At 47.8% G+C, this 20,464-nt stretch overlaps 1 protein-coding gene across 3 annotated transcripts in view; it reads right to left on the bottom strand.

The window, feature by feature from the left end:
- ADCK1 (aarF domain containing kinase 1) overlaps positions 1-20,464 on the bottom strand; it is a 137,159-nt gene that overhangs the window by 64,190 nt on the left and 52,505 nt on the right. For all 3 annotated transcript variants that reach the window (XM_032801914.2, XM_032801912.2, XM_075065586.1), the window contains one exon: positions 10,605-10,808. In XM_032801914.2, coding sequence (XP_032657805.1) covers positions 10,605-10,808 — 204 coding nt within the window. The remainder of the gene's footprint in view (positions 1-10,604; positions 10,809-20,464) is intronic.

The raw sequence follows: 20,464 nt of genomic DNA, 5'->3' as shown, positions 1-20,464 counted from the left end.
AGCTTGTAACTAGGGGTGCTCTTGTTCAAAGGATAACAATGACAACCGGGATTGCGTGGCTTTGAGGAGCAGTGCTTGTGGGGGTGTCAAGTACTATGTTGGAGGGAATGTCAGTAACAGTGGCTGCTGCAAAGTGAGAAGAGAAGATATAAAGGGACAAATCTGTGGGTCCAACAAAAGCCAAAATCCTGGCAGGCAGCATGGCTGTCCTCATATGCTCAGTGCCCTGCTGTAAGACACATGCCATACCCCTGTGCCACCAGAGAGGTTACTCATCTGCGTGAGGGCCCAGCCACTGCTCCAGGTGGCTTCTTTGAGGATTGCCATCAATGGGCATCACTCTCCTGACAGGCGAGCAAAACGGCTGGTGAGAGCAGAGGTAGTTGCAGCACCCAGCACAACCAGTCTCCGCTGCCTTTCAGTTGACTAATGCAGGCCCATTTGTTCTGGGTGACATTAATGCTTCTTGCCATCTATCTCAGACTCTTTAAATTACTGTTTTATGGCCAAAATCTTTTTTATAATTGATAAAAATCTTTTTATATGCTGGGTTATTGAAAAAAGTGAGGTTTCTTTATTACTCATTATAGTTTTAAAATAAATGTGTTTTTTATCAATAGCTGCTTGGAAGGCTTCTGCAGAGGGTGAGGGGGGTGCTGGGATGGGCACAACCTCCCTCCCATTTCCCCATCATCTTCATTTTCATCACCTCCAGCCATCAGGGCAATAGCCCCGAGATCCCATCTTCAAGACAGATGAGTGATGGAGTCAGACTGTCATCCACAATGAGGAGGATCCTGTGACGGGGAGCAGGAGATGAAATGCAGATAGAACTCAGATTCATCAACCTTATTACATCTCCCAGTGCCAGTGAGTACCATGCATGGGGGGAGATCAGCAGCAGTTTTCTGGGTTCAGCCTCACCCCAGCATTTCCCTAATGTGAGGGTCACCCACCATTAAGATGATGTTGATAGAGGGCCAGGAGAGCACTCAAGTTCTGAAATAGAACTGAAAAGAAACTGAGCTTTTTGCCTGGAGGTATTATGGTAATTGTAGCACAGAATACACAGCACAATCCCCAGGGTCACACAGCGATGCAGGGCATGCAACGATGCACCTCCTAGAAGCGTGTGAGTGATCAGGTATTCCCTCAGGCCAAAATGACAGTACTGCAGGGTATGAGACCCACTGCCACAGGACTGTGCAATAGTACAGGAGCTGTGACAAATCCCCTGGGATTGCAGATGGGTCCCACTGCAGAATCAGCCGTACTCCCCCAGGGCTCTGCAACACTGCCAGACATGCAATCCACTCCTGGGTCCCACCCCAGAATTTGCAGCAGCTTGCCCTAGGGACCATGTGATCCAGCAGGGCATGTGGCTCTCTCCCTAAGGACAGCATTACAGGGCCAGCTGCAAAATGTGGAGCATATACCATCGAGGATAACATGACATTATAGGACATGCAATGCAGTCCCCTCAGGCCATCTGAAGGCTCAGTTGCTCTCCCAGGGGAATATACAGTTAGTCAGCACCTCTGTAGCTCAGGAGAAAGAAAAACACCTCTAAAGCTTGAGATGACTCTGCTGATGGGCTTCAGAGGGAAGAGAGTCCTTCCTCCCATCTTTCTCAGCCACAGCAAAGGCTGCTGTGACGTGAAGCACAGAATGTGGTTTGTGGGAAAGGTAGGAAAGATGAGAAGAGCTGAATAGGAGCCCAGAAAGTCTACGTACTTTCTTCTCTGCTCCAGCCTGCACCAGTTTCTCTCTCTCTCTCCCTCTCTCTCTCACACACACATACACACACCCACACTCACTCACCCATGAGACTGTCTGACCCTTTCTGTAAACCGATCCTGCAAGAGTCACGCAAAGCCAGAGGAGAGACAAAAACAAGGTCCAGATCATGTAGGGTTATTAGAGATCTCATGGCAAAAACCAAGGTGTCATCCTGGATCATGGGTACATATGAACATTAACAGTCACATGGCAAGTGTCAGGGTGTTAGTCCCATTGTCCTGGTCCCATTCCAATTCTCCCTAGCTTCTGCCCCCAGCTTCCAGCAGCTTCAAATACCTGCAGGATTCTTTGTCACTTCTTATCAAATGGCTCTGTGCAGTCTTCAACAGCAACTATGTTCCACCAGAGATATGGAAGCATTTCAGTGCTCGGTGAATGATTCTGGTACATATGATCCGGAAAGCACATTGGGGTCCTTAGGAGCAAAAGAAGCTACAGGAATGTAGTTCCCTGTTCTCCCAGGCCACATCTCCACCAGTAGGGAAGACAATCTATCTGGTGAGGAGTATTTCACTTCACATCACAGCCTCATTGCCATGACAGGTACAAAAGAGAGGAATATGACAAGAGCAGGGCCCTTACGCAGGGCATGGGGACCCCTGAACTACAGCTGTCTCTACAAAGCCAGCCCACCTGAGCTACAGCACAAGATGTGCTTCTGTCATACCCTCTCCACTGGCAAAGAGGGGGGCCTGGCACCCTTCCCCATGACCTGCTCTGCTCGGCACATGAGCTGGCTCATTTCACAGCAAAGCAGTCCTTAGGCGGCAGGGAGAAACTGCAAGTAATTGTAGGTGAAAATGATGGGCTCCCTGACAGCACTCATGCACCAGGCAGTGAGACAGTTGTGTTCCCCCACCTATTCCCACAAGGTGGGACTGGGTGGAGGCCCCTTTCAAAGCTGGACCCTTAAGCTATCCAGTTGGCTATGGTTTGGGTCTGGCTTCACAAGAGACAAGCCTTATTCCTCACACACTTCCCCATTAGCTGAGATTGGACACAGAACCTGAGGTAATAGTCCCAAGGTTTAAACATCAGAGGCAGGAATGTTCTCAGGGAAGAGGGGACAGATGGACGGACGGACAGACAGACAGACACACACACCCTATAGTTGTGCAAATCAACCCAGATGTGAGTGTGCGCATAGAGCGGTGCGGGGGCTGAGGGCTGTCATTTTCACTGGGGTCCCATATTTAGTGAAGATAGAGTGACCAGATGTCTCAACATTGTCAGGACCATCCCAACATTAGGGGCTTTGTCTTAGATATGCAACTATATCACTCCCCCTGCCCCCCCCAAAAGTGTCCTGATTTTTCACACTTGCTCTTTGGTCACCCTAAGTGAAGAGAATTGATCAGAAATCGTCCCAGCCCTGGCTGTCACATTCAGCCCTGCCAGCACTAAGAGTGTAAATTTCAGTAGGAGCTTTGCTTATTATTAATGTGAGGCTGGGCTAGAGAAATGTATGATGAGACCACAGGGAAGGAGGAAGTGCCAGAATCCTCCTTCACACACCCCTGTGCCAGACAAGGAGTTCCGCCCAAGTCCCTGTAAGGCCTTCAGCTGCGTCTTCTGTAACAAGACGCTCTCCAGTAGGCCAGGGCTGGTCTGCCATCTACTGGTCACTGGGAGCAGAACTCTTAAAACAGCTGGCCAAGAGCAGGCCCGGTACCTCGGAGAGGCAGCCTCCTCAGTCTGCACTTGGGTGGGTGGCAGGGTTTGGAAAGTCTCCAGCTTTGATTTCTAATAGGCCTGTTTGGTGGTTCTGTTTGGAGGATAAGTTAAACTCCATCCTGGCTCAGAACCCAGCTTTATTAGAGACTTGGACAGGCTCCAGGAACAGGGAATCAGAGGTCTGGGCTCACTGGAACCTACCAAAGGAGATTGAGAGGAACTGACAGAAACTTCTGCAGGGATCAGGACAGTCCAGAAAGACCTGGTTTGAAAACTGGGGGACATGATCTACATGAGGAAGCTGGGAGTAGAGAGGGCATTTGGGCATAATAACTCTCCACAAAGGGAAAAAAAACATCTGCGATAAGTGAAGTGATCAGGGGAGGGGTCAGATGCTGTAGATATAAGTGAGCTGGACAGATGCCTAGATTTGTGTCTGTCAGAGGAAGGGACTGAGGGGTCTGTGGGAAAGGCTGGAAGGTGAGACTCAGATTGATTTAAAAGGGTCTGTGTGTAAGGATGGGCTGGAGAGTTGACCAGAACTGAGCTGTTTGAGCATTTCAATCTGGGCAGGATGGGGACCATTGTGGGGCTGGATGGGAGGGGGCAAGCTCAGGCTTGTTGGAGTGTGAAAGAGGGCCAGATATGCAGTTGCACTGGGAGGTTCACTGGGACCAGACAGAGGTAGGACAATGACTCAGGACATGCAGTGTGGCTGGAAAGGAGAGATGTCAGGCAGTCTAAGTCACTTCCCAGTGCACTGGAAACCAGAGGACTGTTCCTGAGGTGTAGCCCATCGGTATAGATATTTGCTAGGAAAGGCATAGGTGTAAGTTGAGGCAGTAATGCAACAAGCCTACAAGCCTCAAGGCCTGTAAAACAATAGATTAGCTAAACTAATCCAGGCCTAAGGCCCCAAAAGCCTTAGCATAAGCAGCTAACCAGGAGTAACCCTCTATCATACAGGATAAAATGCTGTAATAAACAAGTATGACTAAACTGTTGACAGGTAACACAAGATGCTAATTTATACCAGCTCCAGATATTTTAAGTTAGGAGTATCAGCTGATATTCCTACCACAAGAATGCGATGGTAACTAATTGACGTGTTTGTTAATGAGCTTGAGGTAAAAGGCCCAGTAAGCTATGGGGAAAGGGCACCCCAACATTAGAAGGGTGAGGAAATACAGATAAGGAAAAGGGGCGGAAATCGATACCATACCGGATATGCATGAGGCATAGCGGGCATCAGCATAACACATTATAAAAGTTCTATCGCAGCCTGCGCGCCTCGGGAGATGCCAGGATGTTGACACCGCTGCTGCTGTGGCTGCTAAGGATGATGACTAACACTTCAGGTTTTTCTAAAAGGGAAGGTGTGAATATATTGATGCTCAGATGCAGGGTGTTTTGGCCATCTAGTATTATCTGTTTTGCTGGGTTGGAGTCTCTGTGATTTTGCTAACAGTGCTAATAAAAATATTACTAACTTGTCTCGGTGCATACTGGGGTTCTTGTAATAACTATATTTCTGGGTCTGATCATGAGAACCCTGTCAAACCACAGAAAGCTAACTGGGAATTACTATATAAATCAACAGATCAGGCAATAGAGAGTCATATTTGGGGGTGGGATGGACAGCATTGGAGCCAAACAGAGGAGACAGATATCAAGGACACATGGAGGAAAGGAGATGTTGCACAGGCTGCTGAATTGGTTCCCATCCGGGAGGGGGACCTGGATACTGTGGTGAAAGATGCTCTGGAAATGCCAGCCAGTTCCTTCCCCTGTTTCTAAAGTACATTATTACTTTTTTTTAAAGAGCTAGTTTTAAAGTTTACTGATTTGATACTACCAGAAAAATATTTACTTTCCAGAGCACAGGTTCCACTGAAAGTAGTTTGGCTACATTCCAAAAGTATATGTAAAGAGAGGTGAAGGAGAGGAAAACTTTGAGGATAGGGCACATGCCTTGTCAAGTTAGGTTAAAAGAACAGATACAAATCAGAGTTGAATAAACTTTCCTTCCCTCTGGCACTGTCTAACTGCTCCCACCTATGTTCCCTGTAAGCTGCGTGGTTGGGTGGCTGCCCAGGAGAGATTAAAGTGCTGTGCAGTTGATTAGCAGAGCCACACACATCCAGTCGGCAGTGTGCGTTCAGGTGCCCCTCCCGCAGGCTGCTTTGCAGCCATGTTGCTTCTGCAGCTGCTCCCAGGACCCTCCTGCTGGCTGTGCAGGGGAGGGGAGGAGGAAGGAGGGTGCTGATGTCATGGTGTCCCCCTCCCCCAGCCCCTGTACCCCATCTCCACAGAGCAAGGTAGAGGGGAGGGGACAAGGCTCAGGACTCACAGCAGCTCTGAGGTCTGAACAAGCCTTTGGGTGAGTGAGTGCCTTAAAGAGACAGCACATGATTTTTCAGAGACTTCTCCAGCAGCCAGCACACACAATCTCTGTCTCTGTCTGTCTGTCTCTCTCTCTCTCACACACACACTCTGCCCCTCCTCCCCGCCCACGTACCCCTTCTCCACAGAGCAAAGGAGGAGGGACACGGTTCAGGAGGAGGAGAGCTTTCAGTGAGTGCCTTAAAGAAACAGCAAACAGGCGTCTCAGAAACTTCCCCAGCAGTCAGCACAGAGAGAGAGAGAGAGAGAGAGAGAGAGAGAGAGAGTGTGTGTGTGTGTGTGTGTGTGTGTGTGCGCGCATTTCTCTCTCTCTCTCACACACCTCCCAATTGTTGTTGTTCTTGGTACTTCCTGCAATGCACATATATTCTCTGTAATTTTATTATTTCAAAGTGTTGTTATTTGAGTTTTTCTGGCTGGTCTATGCATTTCATAATTTTTATTTCTCTCTTACACTTAAGTTTAATTCTTTGAGTAGTGAGTTCGAAAATGCCTAACTTGTCCTGGCTGGAGTAATTATCCCTACTGGTAACTTTTAAAAAGTATATATTATATCTAGGTGTTTTGCTTCCACTGGTGGCGCACATCTGCACATTACCTTGGTGCACATAACAAAATTTATTCCGCACATGGGTGGAAAAAATCAGAAGGAACACTGGGTCCCACCCTTGAGTGTTTCCTGAAATTTAGTGAAATTTCCTTTGCTCAGTGTTATCCCATTGCTCCGATTCATACCCTCCTGGAAAGCCTCATCCCCAAAGTTTTCCTCTCCTCCACCCTCTTTACATAGTCCTTGACAGTTGTCACTTTTGACATGATCGTTTAAGCAACCTACTATGGCTGACATTAAAAACACAGCATTTGCTGACAGTGCTCACAACGGGATATTGGTGATTATTTATTATCCAGTAGTTCCTATCTAGCACTAGGCACTGTCCAAATACGCACAGATCTGAGCTGTTGCAGTATTCCCATATATTTAGAACAGGAGAAGACAGTATGATCCACTGATTGGCATATATTATGCTTCTCCTTCTATGTCTGATTAGCAGAAAACAGTCATCTACTGCACCAAGCTAACAGATTTAGTCCTGTAGCTCCATGCTGTAGTGCTGAAAGTCCTGGGTTTCAACACAGCTTATTGGCCCATGATAGGAGTTCTTACATCCCCACAATCTCCCATAGCCCTGTGTCATAAACAGATAGTTAAGGGTTAATGTTTCTTTTACCTGTAAAGGGTTAACAAAGGGAACCAAACACCTGACCAGAGGACCAATCAGGAAACCGGATTTTTCAAAGCTCAGGGAGGGAATTTGGGTGTGTGTCTTGTCTCTCTCTGTTGCTCTCTTGCTCTGAGATAAGCTCTCTATCTCCAGACTTCTAATCTTCTGTTTCCACTTGTAAGTACAGGTATAATAGACATATAGTTTTATATGTTTTTGTATTTACATGTGTGTAGTGTTGCTGGAAATGTTTTAAATGTGATTCTTTTTGGAGTAAGGCTGTTATTGCATTTTTCTTTTAAGCCAATAACCTCTGTATATTGTCCCTTGAAAACGAGACCGTATGTTTTCCCTTTCTTTTTATAAAAGCTTGTCTTTTAAGACGTTGATTTCTTTTCTGGTAAGGCTAAGGAACGAAGGAGGGGAATCTCTTGTGTTAGAGTTAGCTAAGCTTGAATGTTTGTATAGGCCTCTGGTGAGGGGAGAGACATTTGTATCTCTCGGTGTTTGGGTTTCAGAATTGAAGCAGAGTATCTCCTAGTGTAGCCCAGGCGAAATGACGGGAGGAGTAAAGAGGGAAGGAATGGGTTATTCCCTTTGTGTGGAGACTCAGGGCTCTGAGTCTTGGTCCCCGGGAAGGTTTTGGGGAGACCAGAGTGAGTCAGACACTGGAATTTCTGGCTGGTGGCAGCGCTATCAGATCCAAGCTGGTAATTAAGCTTGGAGGGTTCATGCAGGCACCCACATTTTGGACGCTAAGGTTCAGAATTGGGACTTATGCTTTATGACACCCTGCTACAGGAAGTGCTGTTCACTGTATGCATATTGAGATCTTTTAATCATTGCTCATAAATCAGGCCCATTAGCCTCCTGATCATTTGTGCTGCTCTTTGAGAACACTGTTTATTTCTGTTTCTCAGGTGCATGGGGCTTTAAGAAACTATTCTAGGCGGCGGGGTCACATTAAGGCCACCTAGAGAAGGACTACTCCCTTCGTGCACCATGACATGATGCGGGTGCATATTAAACTCTGTATTATTGGTTCTTTTCCCCCTCCCTACCACATCCCATTGCAAACTCCTGTCTAATTTGCTGGCCACTCTCACCCTTAGTCTCTTTAGCCTTTGCTGTTTGTCAGATTTCTCCCTGCAATATCATTATTTTTGGTGGGTTTTCCCTCCCAAATCTGTATTGATCCAGGTTGAACCTCATTTTATTACTTTCTGCCCCTGCTCCCACCCATGACAGTTCTGCAAATGAATTCAACAGCAGCGAGATTGGGCCCTAGGTCAGTTTGGATCATTTCTTTGAATCTCTCCAGAGTTCAGGTTCATTATCTGCTTCAAGTACATTTTAGCTGCAGGTTTCCAGGCATCATGCTGTTGTCTCTTGGTTCCTGACCCACCAAGGTAATATTTCAATATTCCATCTTCCACTCCCACCCTCTTACCAAAATCCTAATTTTCAATTCAACATTTTGTTTTTAAAATGTAGTGAACATATTTCTACGCATGGACTAGCTTCATCCGTGGTGTTAAGTGCACGGCCTTCTACAGGCTCCAGCAAGGAGGCCTTCAGCAGATTAGGCTTCTCAAAATCCTTTTTGTTTTTAACTACCTCAACTCAGTTGCCTATAACTAATGGACTCAAGCAACTATCTCTGACCTCATTATGATCCACCCTTACCAGCACTTTTCTTTTTCTCCAAATTTCTTCCCTTATCTCTATCTGATTTCTTCTTCTCTGTCTCTTTTAATACCCTTTTCTTTCTCTTTAGCATTCCTATTTGCTTCCTCTGTCTCTTTAAAATTAAAGATCACCCCGACACTGCCCATGTGAGTGAAGTGAATACTAAGAGGAAAGGCTGCTGCTGAGAGGGGGATTCAAGTTGCCTCACTGGGAATCAATGAGGCATGGAAAGCTCATCTAACTCCTGAAATGCTGAAAGAAACCAGGGCGGATCAGTGGCAGCTAAAAATGCATTTAAGAGAGAAGAAAAGGCCCCGTCACCGAGTGCCCTATTCAGCTACAGAGAGAAGCAGCGCGTGCTGAGCCAGAGGCGGCTGCTTTTGTGTTTTAATACTGTCTAATCCCAGCTCAGCTTCCCTCTGCACCCACCACGGGGGAAGGCTGGCTGAACCTCTACTGTAGCAAGAAGCTGGAGGATGGGTACTGCAGGGAGTGGTTACACTGGCCTGTTTCTCTCCCTCCATGTATTTGCTGTGCTACAAATCCAGCTGGTACTAACCATGCAATGAAGCTGAGGGGTGTTGGTCTCACACACAGGCAATATGAAGGCTGGTCATAAGCTGACATTAACTCTGCAATTGAACTATGGGGACATGCTCACTGTCATTCATGAATATCCAAACCTCTTATCCAATCCTTCATGTCACTGATGAATAGTCACCCCTACAACTTACACAGAGCCAGACCCATCCCAACCCCCTACATCTCCACCTAGAACACCCCCTACAGACTCCTAGGTACACACACCTAGCCATACTACCCACACGGCTAGGCGCACTCTCTCCAATACATTCCCAGATACGCAGCCATAACATAAAGTACCTGACACACACCCCTTGCTCCCACACTACCCAACCCTCCCCCAGCACCCTGACCCATTTACTTCCACCAACATTCTCTACCATTACCCAGGCATAAAGCTGCCCCTCCTCCCCACATACCACTCCCATCCCCACTGCTCTGCTTCATACCCACACTCCCTATGGCCTACTCCCTACATGCGAGGCACTCCTCAGCCTGGAGATAGAGCTGTCACCAGGAGGGATGATTTGAAAAGCCTCAGGATATCACACTTACTTCACTCCCAGGCCCCAAGGGTTAATGGCGCAGCCTCCTTTGCTACTCTGTTGCCTTAGTGTCAGCAGCAAAAGCCATTTATGCTGTTATTAAAGGGATTTATTTATTTTTTTCATCCAGGGTTAATTAGGGGCTTGTGAAAGTAAAGGGCTGTCAGTGCCAGCTACACATGGTAGAGAACAGCCAGAGGCAGTGCTATCTGCCCACACACAGATCTGCCAATGCACCTCGCTCCTCAACTGCAACACCCCCGCATTCCAATCCCGGGGAACCCCATAGCTCTGCTCATGGACCTCAGTCCTGACCTCTTGCACCCCTGCTATTCTCAAACCAGGCCCTTGCACATACAGTTCTGCTGATGTCCCTCATTCTTGCCCAGCAACCCTCTCCCCACCCCCATAATTCTCACAAGACTTTGCCAGCCATGCCCAGCAATGTGTGGGAAATACCACACTTGCCCAAGAGCTAGGATAAGATGACCCCCACTGCTGTCTCTCTTGTAATCTAAGTCTTCCAAAGCACAAGGCCAGTGTCGTGAACTCCCTTGTCACGTTTCCATCTATGAAGGAAAATCACCAAGCAGCTCATTGCTCCTATTTCCCTCTGGCTAGCTGCCCAGAGCTGTCATGCTGCAGCTGGCTTGCCTGGCAGGCCAGTGAGGGCTACATTGTCTCATACCTCTTTGCCCAGGTCCTCACGGATCACTTGTTCAATCTCCTTCATGCTGCTCTGTGGGGCCTGGCTGTGTAGTACCTTCAGGGTGCGAGTGTATTCCTCAGGCAGAAGGTAGTCGAGTGCCCCCAAATGCTGTCCCACTTTGATGAAGGTGCCTCTGTTGGCACAGCACAGGTCCCGGAGACGTTCCGCAGAGCGCAGATGTACCTGCAGAGAGATCAAAACATCAGCCAAGCCCCTTTCTCCAACTCTTTGCTCCTTATTCCTCCCTCCACCTTTGCTTCCCCCCCTTCCAAACCCACCCCCACATGCACGCACACTTTTACTCCCTGAGGTTTCAAATGCAGCTGCTTTTTTTTTTTTTTCCCCTTCCTCGGAGGTGCACCTGCATCACCTATTGTCAGCTAAACTGTGGGAATGTGTTTTGTTGATGAACGGGAACTGACACAGAGCCACAGGGGGCGTGCCACAGCATAAAGCAAAAGTCAGGACCATTGCTCCAGTTTAAAACACACATGCGTGGCTCTGTTCTCAGTGTGAGTACAGTGGAGTAAAGTGGGGGAGGGAGGAGAGGGAAGACAGATGCCATCCTGAGGGTGTCAGCACAGAAACTTCTTTGGGGGAAGACATCCTATTTAAAGACACGGCAAAACAAAAACTATTTTCTGTCAATTTAGCAGGGGTAAATGGAGCTGATGGGCAGCTCCTTGGCAATCCGATCCTATTTACCAGCAGAATAGCTACAACCTGTGCAGGGTCCTGTTCATGCCAGTTGAAGTGTGATGTCAGTGAAGTGGACGCTAGGAATTAGGAGACCTCTCAAATTCATTTCACACTGCCCAACAACCAGCCATCAAACAACAACTGTAGACGGCTACAACACTGCAAACAAGTGTAAACATCCACTGGCCAGGTCTGGATTTCAACCAGTGACCCTGAATCTGTATCACAAAAGTGTACCAGTCACCTGATCATTTAATAGCAATGATTTATTCTGCCTTACACTATTACTAGGAACACTCCCTATCTGGGGCACAGGCACACTCAACATTCAGGAAGGCAATAAACTGTGATTGACTTTATCCGGCTACATTATTAGAATTCCAGAAAATTTACAGGTAAAAAGACCCATCCATTTCTATACTTTTCTGCTATCTGCATGCAAGTGGCTAACACTTCACAGCATCAGGTATCAGCAATCAGTCAAATCCCAAACAGAAAAGCAATTCTGAAGTGAGCTCCCTTTTTCAGTGACATTGCCACAAACATCAGCTCCTAGCAATTCACACCCAGTCACTCAGATATTCAGAATACCTGGAGAAATGACCAGCAAAAAACTGGCATTAGTGTAACTTTCAAAAGTTTAAAACAAAAAACAAAAACAAGCACTAAAAAGGTAGGAAATACAAAGCTCAGGTTGCAAGCTCAGTCAGCCTTTACTCTGCTCACTACCCTACTGCTTATGTTTTAACATATAGGCTATGTCTGCACTGCAGCTGGGAAGTGTAATTCCCAGCTTGGGTAGACTGACACATGCTAGCTGTGATCGAGTTTGTGTACTAAAAATAGCAGTGTGGCCATAGTAGCAGAGGTAGTATCTTAGACCTGTACCTAGGATCTCAGACAGGACTGCACTCAGGCAGCTAACCCAAGCCACTGCCATTATCACAAGAGCCACACTGCTATTGTTAGTCCACTAGCTAAATCAGAGCTAATATGTATATATCTACCTGAGCTGGGAATTACACCTTCCAGCTGCACTGTAGACATACCCTATATATTAAAACATAAGCAATGGGATAGTGGGCAGAGTTAAGGCTGAGCTTTCAACCTAAAACTCTGCATGTCCTAACCTTCAAGTGCTTGGCTTGAATACTCTTCTTGTAGCATTATGAATTACTGATCAATGAAAACAACAATGCTGGATTTTATATCCAGTCTCACAGCCAGTAAGTTGCAATACAGGACATTCAAACCTCAGACTTGGCTCTGTCTTCAACAGCTTTCAAGTACATAAAAGGTTGTTACAAAGAAGAGGGAGAAAAATTGTTCTCTTTAACCGCTGAGGATAGGACAAGAAGTAATGGACTTAAATTGCAGCAAGGGTGGTTTAGGTTGGACATTAGGAAAAACTTCCTAATTATCAGGGTGGTTAAGCACTGGAATAAATTGCCTAGAAAGGTTATTGAATCTCTGTTGTTGGAAATTTTTCAGAGCAAGTTAGACAAATACCTATTAGGGATGGTCTAGATAATCCTTAGTCCTGTCATGAGTGCAGGGGACTGGACTAGAAGACCTCTTGAGATCCCTTCCAGTCCTACGATTCTATGATTCAAGGTGCTCCATGGCCCAGGTCCAGCATAGATAAAAGCTCACATAAAGCTCCAGAGTGAAGACCACTGCTCAACAACTCCACTCCTCTGGCACAGTGGAACTCTTGACCATAAAGCTTGTCTGTCAAAGCTTTGGAGATGGAATTTTCTCAGGGCTGCTCAGAGGCTGTGGAACTACAGACCACCAAAAGCCTCACCACGTTCTGCTTCAAGTGCAAGACATATTTCTTTGACCAGCCTTCTCCGTATAAACATAAAGCAGTGTCTACATTAAAAAAAAACAACTCTCAGACTCAGACCCAAACCCTACATTGCAGACACAATTCTCCTCTTGTGAGGCTGAGTGAGAATGAACTATATATGACAGAGGTTAGTCATGTTGCTTAATGCACTACTGGAAAGCGCTCCGAAGCTATGGTAATTATTGCGGTATAAGAAACTGTGTAGAACAGAATAGTGGAACAAGGAGACCTCCCTGTGATCCTAGGAGCCCCTCAATGTCAACTCCAAACAAGTCAAGCTTGAAAACTGGGTCCAGTGTCTCACTCAGGGAGAACAAATTTGGAGCCAAAACTCCTCAGTATCCTGAAAGAGCACTAGGGTCCCTTTAAACAAAGCAGGGCACATCCTCCAGCTCCTTGCCAGCAGGTGAGGAGACTCTGACAAAAGTATGCCTGGAGGAGGCTCAAGAAGTTAAACATCCTTGGGGGAGGTTGCAGTAGAGGACATCAACCATTTAACACCCCAGGACAGATCAGTGAAGGCAGCATTTTGGCAAAATGAGTTTCCACTCTCTCAAAATAATGAGCATGCACTCACACACAGACACCCTCAACAGGATGGACTGCTGTAAATGCTTTGTCCCAGAGCTCCAATCCTTCCACTGGTGTCTAGTCCACTTCCCGTACCAGTTCAACACCTGGTCCTGAGTTTCCCAGCTCTCACGCAGCTATGTCAGTGATAGCATCTCTCCTTTGGGACAATGCATCTCACCAAGGCCAGAGGAAGCATGCAGGAGTCAGAGACAAATCTCTCTCAGTCAAGGAGATTCAGCTGTGAAACGAGCTGCCAGAGGAAGTCAAACCAATCCAGAGAGTCTGACCCCTTTCAGGGCACCCTACAAAACCCTCTTCTATGACAAAGCATTTCTCACTATAAACAACAATACCTCAAAAGAAGGGGAATGGAGCAGAGCAGAAAACTCAGGAGATACATGAGGGGTATTGTATGCAGATCTCATTGACCTATGAATTACATAGATACTATGGTGCGAGGCACTCCAGAAAACCCAAAATAGATCAGACAGGTAGATGGATGTGCCAACACACATACATAAGCTTACATGTGCACACGCACACACACACACACACACACACACCTTTGCGAGTGTAACCCATACTACAAAAGTTCACACACCTGCCACAGCTCAAAAGTGCACTCAGACTTACATATATAAGATGCTGCCTTCAGGTTGTCTGAGCTGCAGTCACAGGGAAGAGTGTGCTACATTTTATTGGACTCCTTTGATTCTTTTGTTGTGGCAACTAGGTTCTTGACCTGACTGTTCCCCCTGCCTCTGCCTTGTGTGTATGTGTATGGGGAGAAATGGGGGAAGACAGGCAGAGAAAGGGAGTGAGGAACGGAAGGAATGAAAGAGAAAGAAACAGAAAAAGAGGGAGAGAGGGAGTAATAGGGATGAAAGAGAAAGGGACCAGGAGGGAGCCAGAGCAGCTGGGTAGTTTGTCACAGTACAAGGAGTTCAGCCCATTATAGGAAAACAGCTTTTATGCAGCTTGGATAATTGTCCTCAACACACTGTCTCCAGCAGAGGAGAAAAAATCCAGCAGCCAGTGAAGGCAGCGGGAGGCAATTGCTGTCTATAGCTCCCCAGAGTTTGCCTGTATTCCAGGGGAAAGGAAGGACAGGCTGGGGGCAGCCGGTTTGAATTAAACACGTCCAGCCCCACTTGTGTTCTAGGATCTCTGATGTGGGAAGAAGGTCAGGCCAGAGCCCTGTGAGCTCCCAGAGACAAAATGGGAACCAGGAATATGCTGCCCCCAAACAGTTCGTAGTCCCTGCCAGGCAAGAGAGCCAAACCAAAGTTTCCCACGTGGCTTACTGCAGAGCACTAAGCATCGGGAGGATCCAGGGACTGACACAAGACACTAGGCATCAAAGCCAGGTCTCCTGCGTGGCACTGCAAAGCATCATGTATCAGGCTGGCCTGGAAAGGGAGAGACTGGAGCTAGGGGCTGAACCCCAGTCTCTTGTATAGCAGGGCAGGGCTCTCATCTCTTCACCATCACTAAGCACTAGCCAGGCCGGGGGGTGGTGGGGGGGTTGGAGGGATTGGTGCTGGGAACGGAATCCAAGTCTTCTGTATAGCAGGACAGGGCACTAGCACTAGGATGGCACAGGAAGCACGGGACTGAGGCTGGGAGTCATTTACTCACAGATAGCTCCCCAGTCTAGAGGCAAAAGAATGGGAGAATCAGTGAGGCACACCTGTTCCTGACCGATGTTCTAGCCCCAAAGCCCCCTCTCTTGCCCCATTGCCCACACAGATCACCAGGGTTATTGGGCGACCTGAGACAAAACACAGTAGGAAGAAAAAAATTGAGCACTGGGGGCAGAAAATGCAGCCCAACCCAGACCCAAGGAATCTCTGCACACCTGTGCCCAGGGCCGGTGCAACCATTTAGGCGAACTAGGCGGTTGCCTAGGGCGCCAAGATTTGGGGGCGCCAAAAAGCGGCGCCCCCCCCAAAAATTTTAAATGGTTGCAGCGACCGCTGCGTAGTCTGAGCTGCCATCAGCCCGGCAGCTTAGGGCACCCCCGGGGTCAGCGCGCAGCCGCAGCAGCCTGGCGGCCCGGGGCGTCCCCCGGGTCAGGGGCCGGCGGCAGCGGCCGCGGGACGTTCCCGGGTCAGGGAGCACGCGCCGTAAAACAGAAAGCCGGCTGGCCCGGGCAGCCCCCGGGTCCAGGGAAGCCGCGGCGGGCGGCCTGGCAGCCCGGGGCCGTCGCCCCGGGTCAGGGAGCCGCGGCGGGCGCCCAGGGCATCCACCCGGGTCAGGAAGCCGCCAGGCGGCCCTGCCAGCCAGGGCGTTCCCCGGGTCAGGGAGCGCCACGGCGGCCGCAGCAGCCCGGGGCCGTTCCCTGGGTCTCAGCGGTGGTCTGGTGGAGCGGAGGAAAGAAAGAGGACCCCAAGCTCATGGCATTGGGGCAAGGTAAATTCTAATTATAACATTGTTACTCTGTGACCCTGGTATATTGTGTACTTAATGTATGTGATTGTGGGGGGGGGGGGGGGGCGCAAGATGGAAGTTTCGCCTAGGGCGCGAAATATCCTTGCACCAGCCCTGCCTGTGCCCCTGCTGTGGAGGCAAAGGCAGCCCACCTCTTCTCTGCCCCAGAGACGGCAAAGGCATGCCCTGCGGAACTCTGCCACCCCTTAGGAAACTACAACTACTTCCAGCACACACCACCTTGCACTGTGAGGAGTTATCATCCTACTGCTCAGAGAAAGGCATCCACATCTAGGAGGGGCTCTCAGGACACTAGGAGCAGCAGTAGAAAACCAAAACCAAAACACAAATTTGGCCCATTTATGCAGGAAGTACTAATGTGGAAGCATTGTTGGCTCCCAGGGTCACCGTCTGGGTCTCTGGCCTTGCTTTTCCTGGGTGGTGAAAGAAATTAGAGTATGTCTGGGGCCCCCACTAACAGACTGATGATGAGGGGAATCTACCATTAGCTCTAAAACATAGGGCAATAGTCCAATCAGTGCTAACGGAACCAGTTCAACGTAGAGACTTCACAAACCAACCATCCAGTATCTAACTTCCCCTTTCTTAGTGACCTAATCAAAAAGCTGGCAAAAAATGGCTTTCCATTTCCAATCCCCACTATTAGCTGTCAGGATCCTGGATTGCTGCCAGTCAGGCTTCAAACCAGAGTATGGGACATAGAAGGCACTTGTTCCTCCGGTGAATGATCTCCTCCTGACTGCAGACAAGGAAAGAGCACCACACACATTCTGCTAGACTCTTCTGCATCATTTGATACCACTGATCACAAGACACTTCTGCTCCACCTCTAAGAAGCTACAGGATTTAAATAGAAATGTCCTGAAATGGCACAGGTACTTCCTCCAAGACTCAACCTAGAGGGTTGTCATGGGCACTGCCCCTCCAAAGCCCTCACCTGCAGAGCCCCATTGGCTCAATCCTCTCTCTTTCTAATATCAGTGAAGATCTACCTGTAGCCTTTGGGACAGCTGGTGAGACAAGGGCTGAAATGCCAGCAGAACGCAGACAACACTCAGCTGCACCTCTCCTTTACATCAAACACAAGCAGCACCGTCCGCCAGCTCTCTCACAGGCTACCCAACTAGCACCTGACTGAAGCTGACTAAAGCTGATCCCAGGTAAGAATGAGATGTTGTTGGCAGGAACAGGGAAACACTGCTAAGAATCTGCTTCCTGTACAACATCCAGGGCCGGCGCTTCCATTACGCAACCCTAGGCAGTCGCCTAGGGCGCCAGGATTCAGGGGGCGGCATTTTGTGCACTCCCCACGGGAGCTTCCAGTTTCGCTCCTGTCGCGCCGCTGAAGAAGGACCTTCTGCCGAAGTGCCGCAGAAAACAGCGGCAGGCAATTGAGCAGCTCAATGACTGCCGCTGTCGCCTGCGGCATTTCGGTGGAGGGTCCCTTTTCGGCGGCGCGATGGGAGCGTAACCAGAAGCTCCCGCGCGCCCCGTGAGGAGCACACAAAATGCTGCCCCCTGAATTCTGCCTAGGGCGCCAGAAACCCTGGCGCTGCCCCTGACAACATCCCCACTATCAAGGGTACTTTTGGACTCCTCAGTGCTATTGTATGTTCAAATAACCAAAGTGGCATCAAATGCCCATGTATATCTGCCAGCAGCCAGAAGATTATTTCTGATCCTATCAGACATACGCCAGGTCAACTTGACCCATATGTTCAGGACCTCAGGCCTACTCAGAAACACAGGTTGCCACAACGTTAAAATAACCTGGAGGTTCTGCACTGGCACCCAGTTACACCCCTGCTCCTGCAACACGAAAGTTGATGGGAGCTTTTCCATTGACTTCAGGTCCTAAATGCAGAGTCCAGTTCAAAGCCTCTGTCCAATACTCAAAGACATCCATGGGACTGACCCCCACTACCTGAGAATTCTTCTGTCCCTCTGCAACCATCACCTGCTACAACAGCAACGTTCCACTAGAACAGTGATGCTGTCGACCAAGGGGGCAGGCCCGTGATTGCAGGAGACAGAACTTTCCCAGGAGCTGGGCCCAGACTATGGGACTCACTACCACAAGGCATAAAAATGATCACCACCCTCATCATGCTCAGAACTGAATGCAGAGCTCCTCACTTCAGACCAGCTTCCCCTCACTAAGCCAACCCACAACAACTTAGCTTGTGAGAGAAGATGATTTGAGAGATAACCCTTTTAGAGCAACAGGTGGCTAAAGTCCTCCAGAGGGGTCACCAAACCCATCAGCAACAGGACATTTGTGCCAGTCCTGCCTCTGAACCTATACTCAGTGCTCTGAGTGGGTTTGACAAAGCAGATAGCATTTTGCTGGCTACAAGGGAGGAGATGGGTGTGATGTGCTCTGCAGAGAACAGAGTTGGCCTAATACAGAAGGACTTCCCAGTTGGGTTGGCAGGAGGGGTAAGATTTGGGAAAGGGGCAGGTGGCTAGACAGGGGTGCGTGCAGACACACAAACATACATTAGGCGGTTAGCAGGGAAATTATGCATTTCAAATGCTGACAATCATATGTGTGCGTTTCTCTCTCTGCACTCTTTATCTCTGAGTCTCTATTTGTCTCTCCCTGCCTCAGATTCAGCAGGACGAGTTTTCCATGTTCCCCATAGTGACCGCATCAGACACATATGCATTGGCCCTAAAGTGAATTGACTTGGATTTTCAAAGAGATTTTAATACGGCCCTTCATAAAAGGTTGAAAGAAAAGAAATAACCCCAGAGTGTTGAGAGGAAGCTCCTCAGGACTTAAGCACTACACTCAGCAAATGGAGAGAGAAGGTAATATTTTCAAAAGTACTTACGTGACACACTGAGTTTCAGGGAGACTTATGCTCTTAAATCACTAAAGCTCTTTTGAAAAAATTTACTCGGAGAGCCTTAGTGAACAGCAGCTCCTCGGATCACACAAAAGCTAACAGTGAGATGTCTGAAATGGGACCAGTGCTAGTTAACTTTTAAAAGCAGTAACTGAGTAAGAAAGAACTAAAAGATCACATCAGGAAATTAAAATACTTCAACATAAACTTGATTTCATGGTGTTTCTGGCCAGGGGGGACCATTAGATGATCGAGGCAGAATCTCAGGTCTGCATACCCCTGAACACAAGAGGAAGCAAGGAAAGACAAGAAAAAGCGCCAAGTTTCAGGGACATTCCTCAAATAAAATAAGGATTCTTTAAAAAGGCTAATCCAGCCCAAATAAAAACTTAGGAGGATGCATAAACCATAGCTGGCAAAATGAGTGATGGGGATTAGGAGAGCTGTAGGGGGAATCTGAAGAACGAATAGCCAAAGACAAATACAAGTCAACCAGAAATTCCTGATCCTGACTTGCACCTCTAGGCACTAGTATAGATACTAATGTTTAAATAACAGTATCAGAAACTGGACACCTTTGAGCAAATTAGTGGGTCCACTGGGCAACCAAAAGTGGAGGGAGGATGTTGGGGAGAGAACTATCCCGGAATTATTCTTTTCAGATAATAAAGATAAGGCACTGGCACACAGTGAGGTGCCAAAAGAGGAGGTTGCTGGAACAACTGCAGCATTTCCATTGTGTAAGGCACCAAGAATTGTGAAGGAATTTTAAAAGTGGATGAGCTGCTAATAAAATACACCAGCTCTCATTAAAATCAGCTCTTTTAATCAACAACTGGAGGGTAACAAATGTTGCACACCTGTCTTTAAAAAAGGATCCAAGAGTGATCCTGGAAATTTAAGCCCAGTTAACCTTACTTCTGTACCAGGTAAATTAGTTGAAACAATATTTACAGAGTAAGCTATATAAATCACCTAGCTGAATGTGATATGATTGAGACAAACCGGCATGGATTTGGGGAAGGAAAAAATCATTCCTCTCCAATCTCCACATACTAGAATTCTCTGAGCCTGTTAACACAAAAGTAAATAAAGGAGAAAGGGGAGATATCTATTTGAACTTTCAAACAGCCTTCCATGAAGTCCTTCACAAACAGCTATTACGAAAAACAAGTAGTTACTGGTAAGAAACAAACAAAAAAAATACTGTAATGGATCAGAAACTGGCTATTATCTTGCCTGCATTCATCTATTCCCCATCCCCCAAAAAATTATCAGCTTTTCTACACCCCAGTTCAACTCTACCAATGGTTACAAAGGTGGGATCTCTAGCTGAGACAAGGTTCCTGCAGCCATTAGTGTTTTTAACTATCTCATTTTAAACCTGCTCTGAGCAGAGACAGACAACATGG

Source organism: Chelonoidis abingdonii, chromosome 4 (assembly GCF_003597395.2).
Source record: "Chelonoidis abingdonii isolate Lonesome George chromosome 4, CheloAbing_2.0, whole genome shotgun sequence".
Taxonomy (NCBI): Eukaryota; Metazoa; Chordata; order Testudines; family Testudinidae; genus Chelonoidis; species Chelonoidis abingdonii.
Note: the sequence above shows the minus strand (reverse complement) of the source record. Positions and strands in the feature narration are given on the sequence as shown.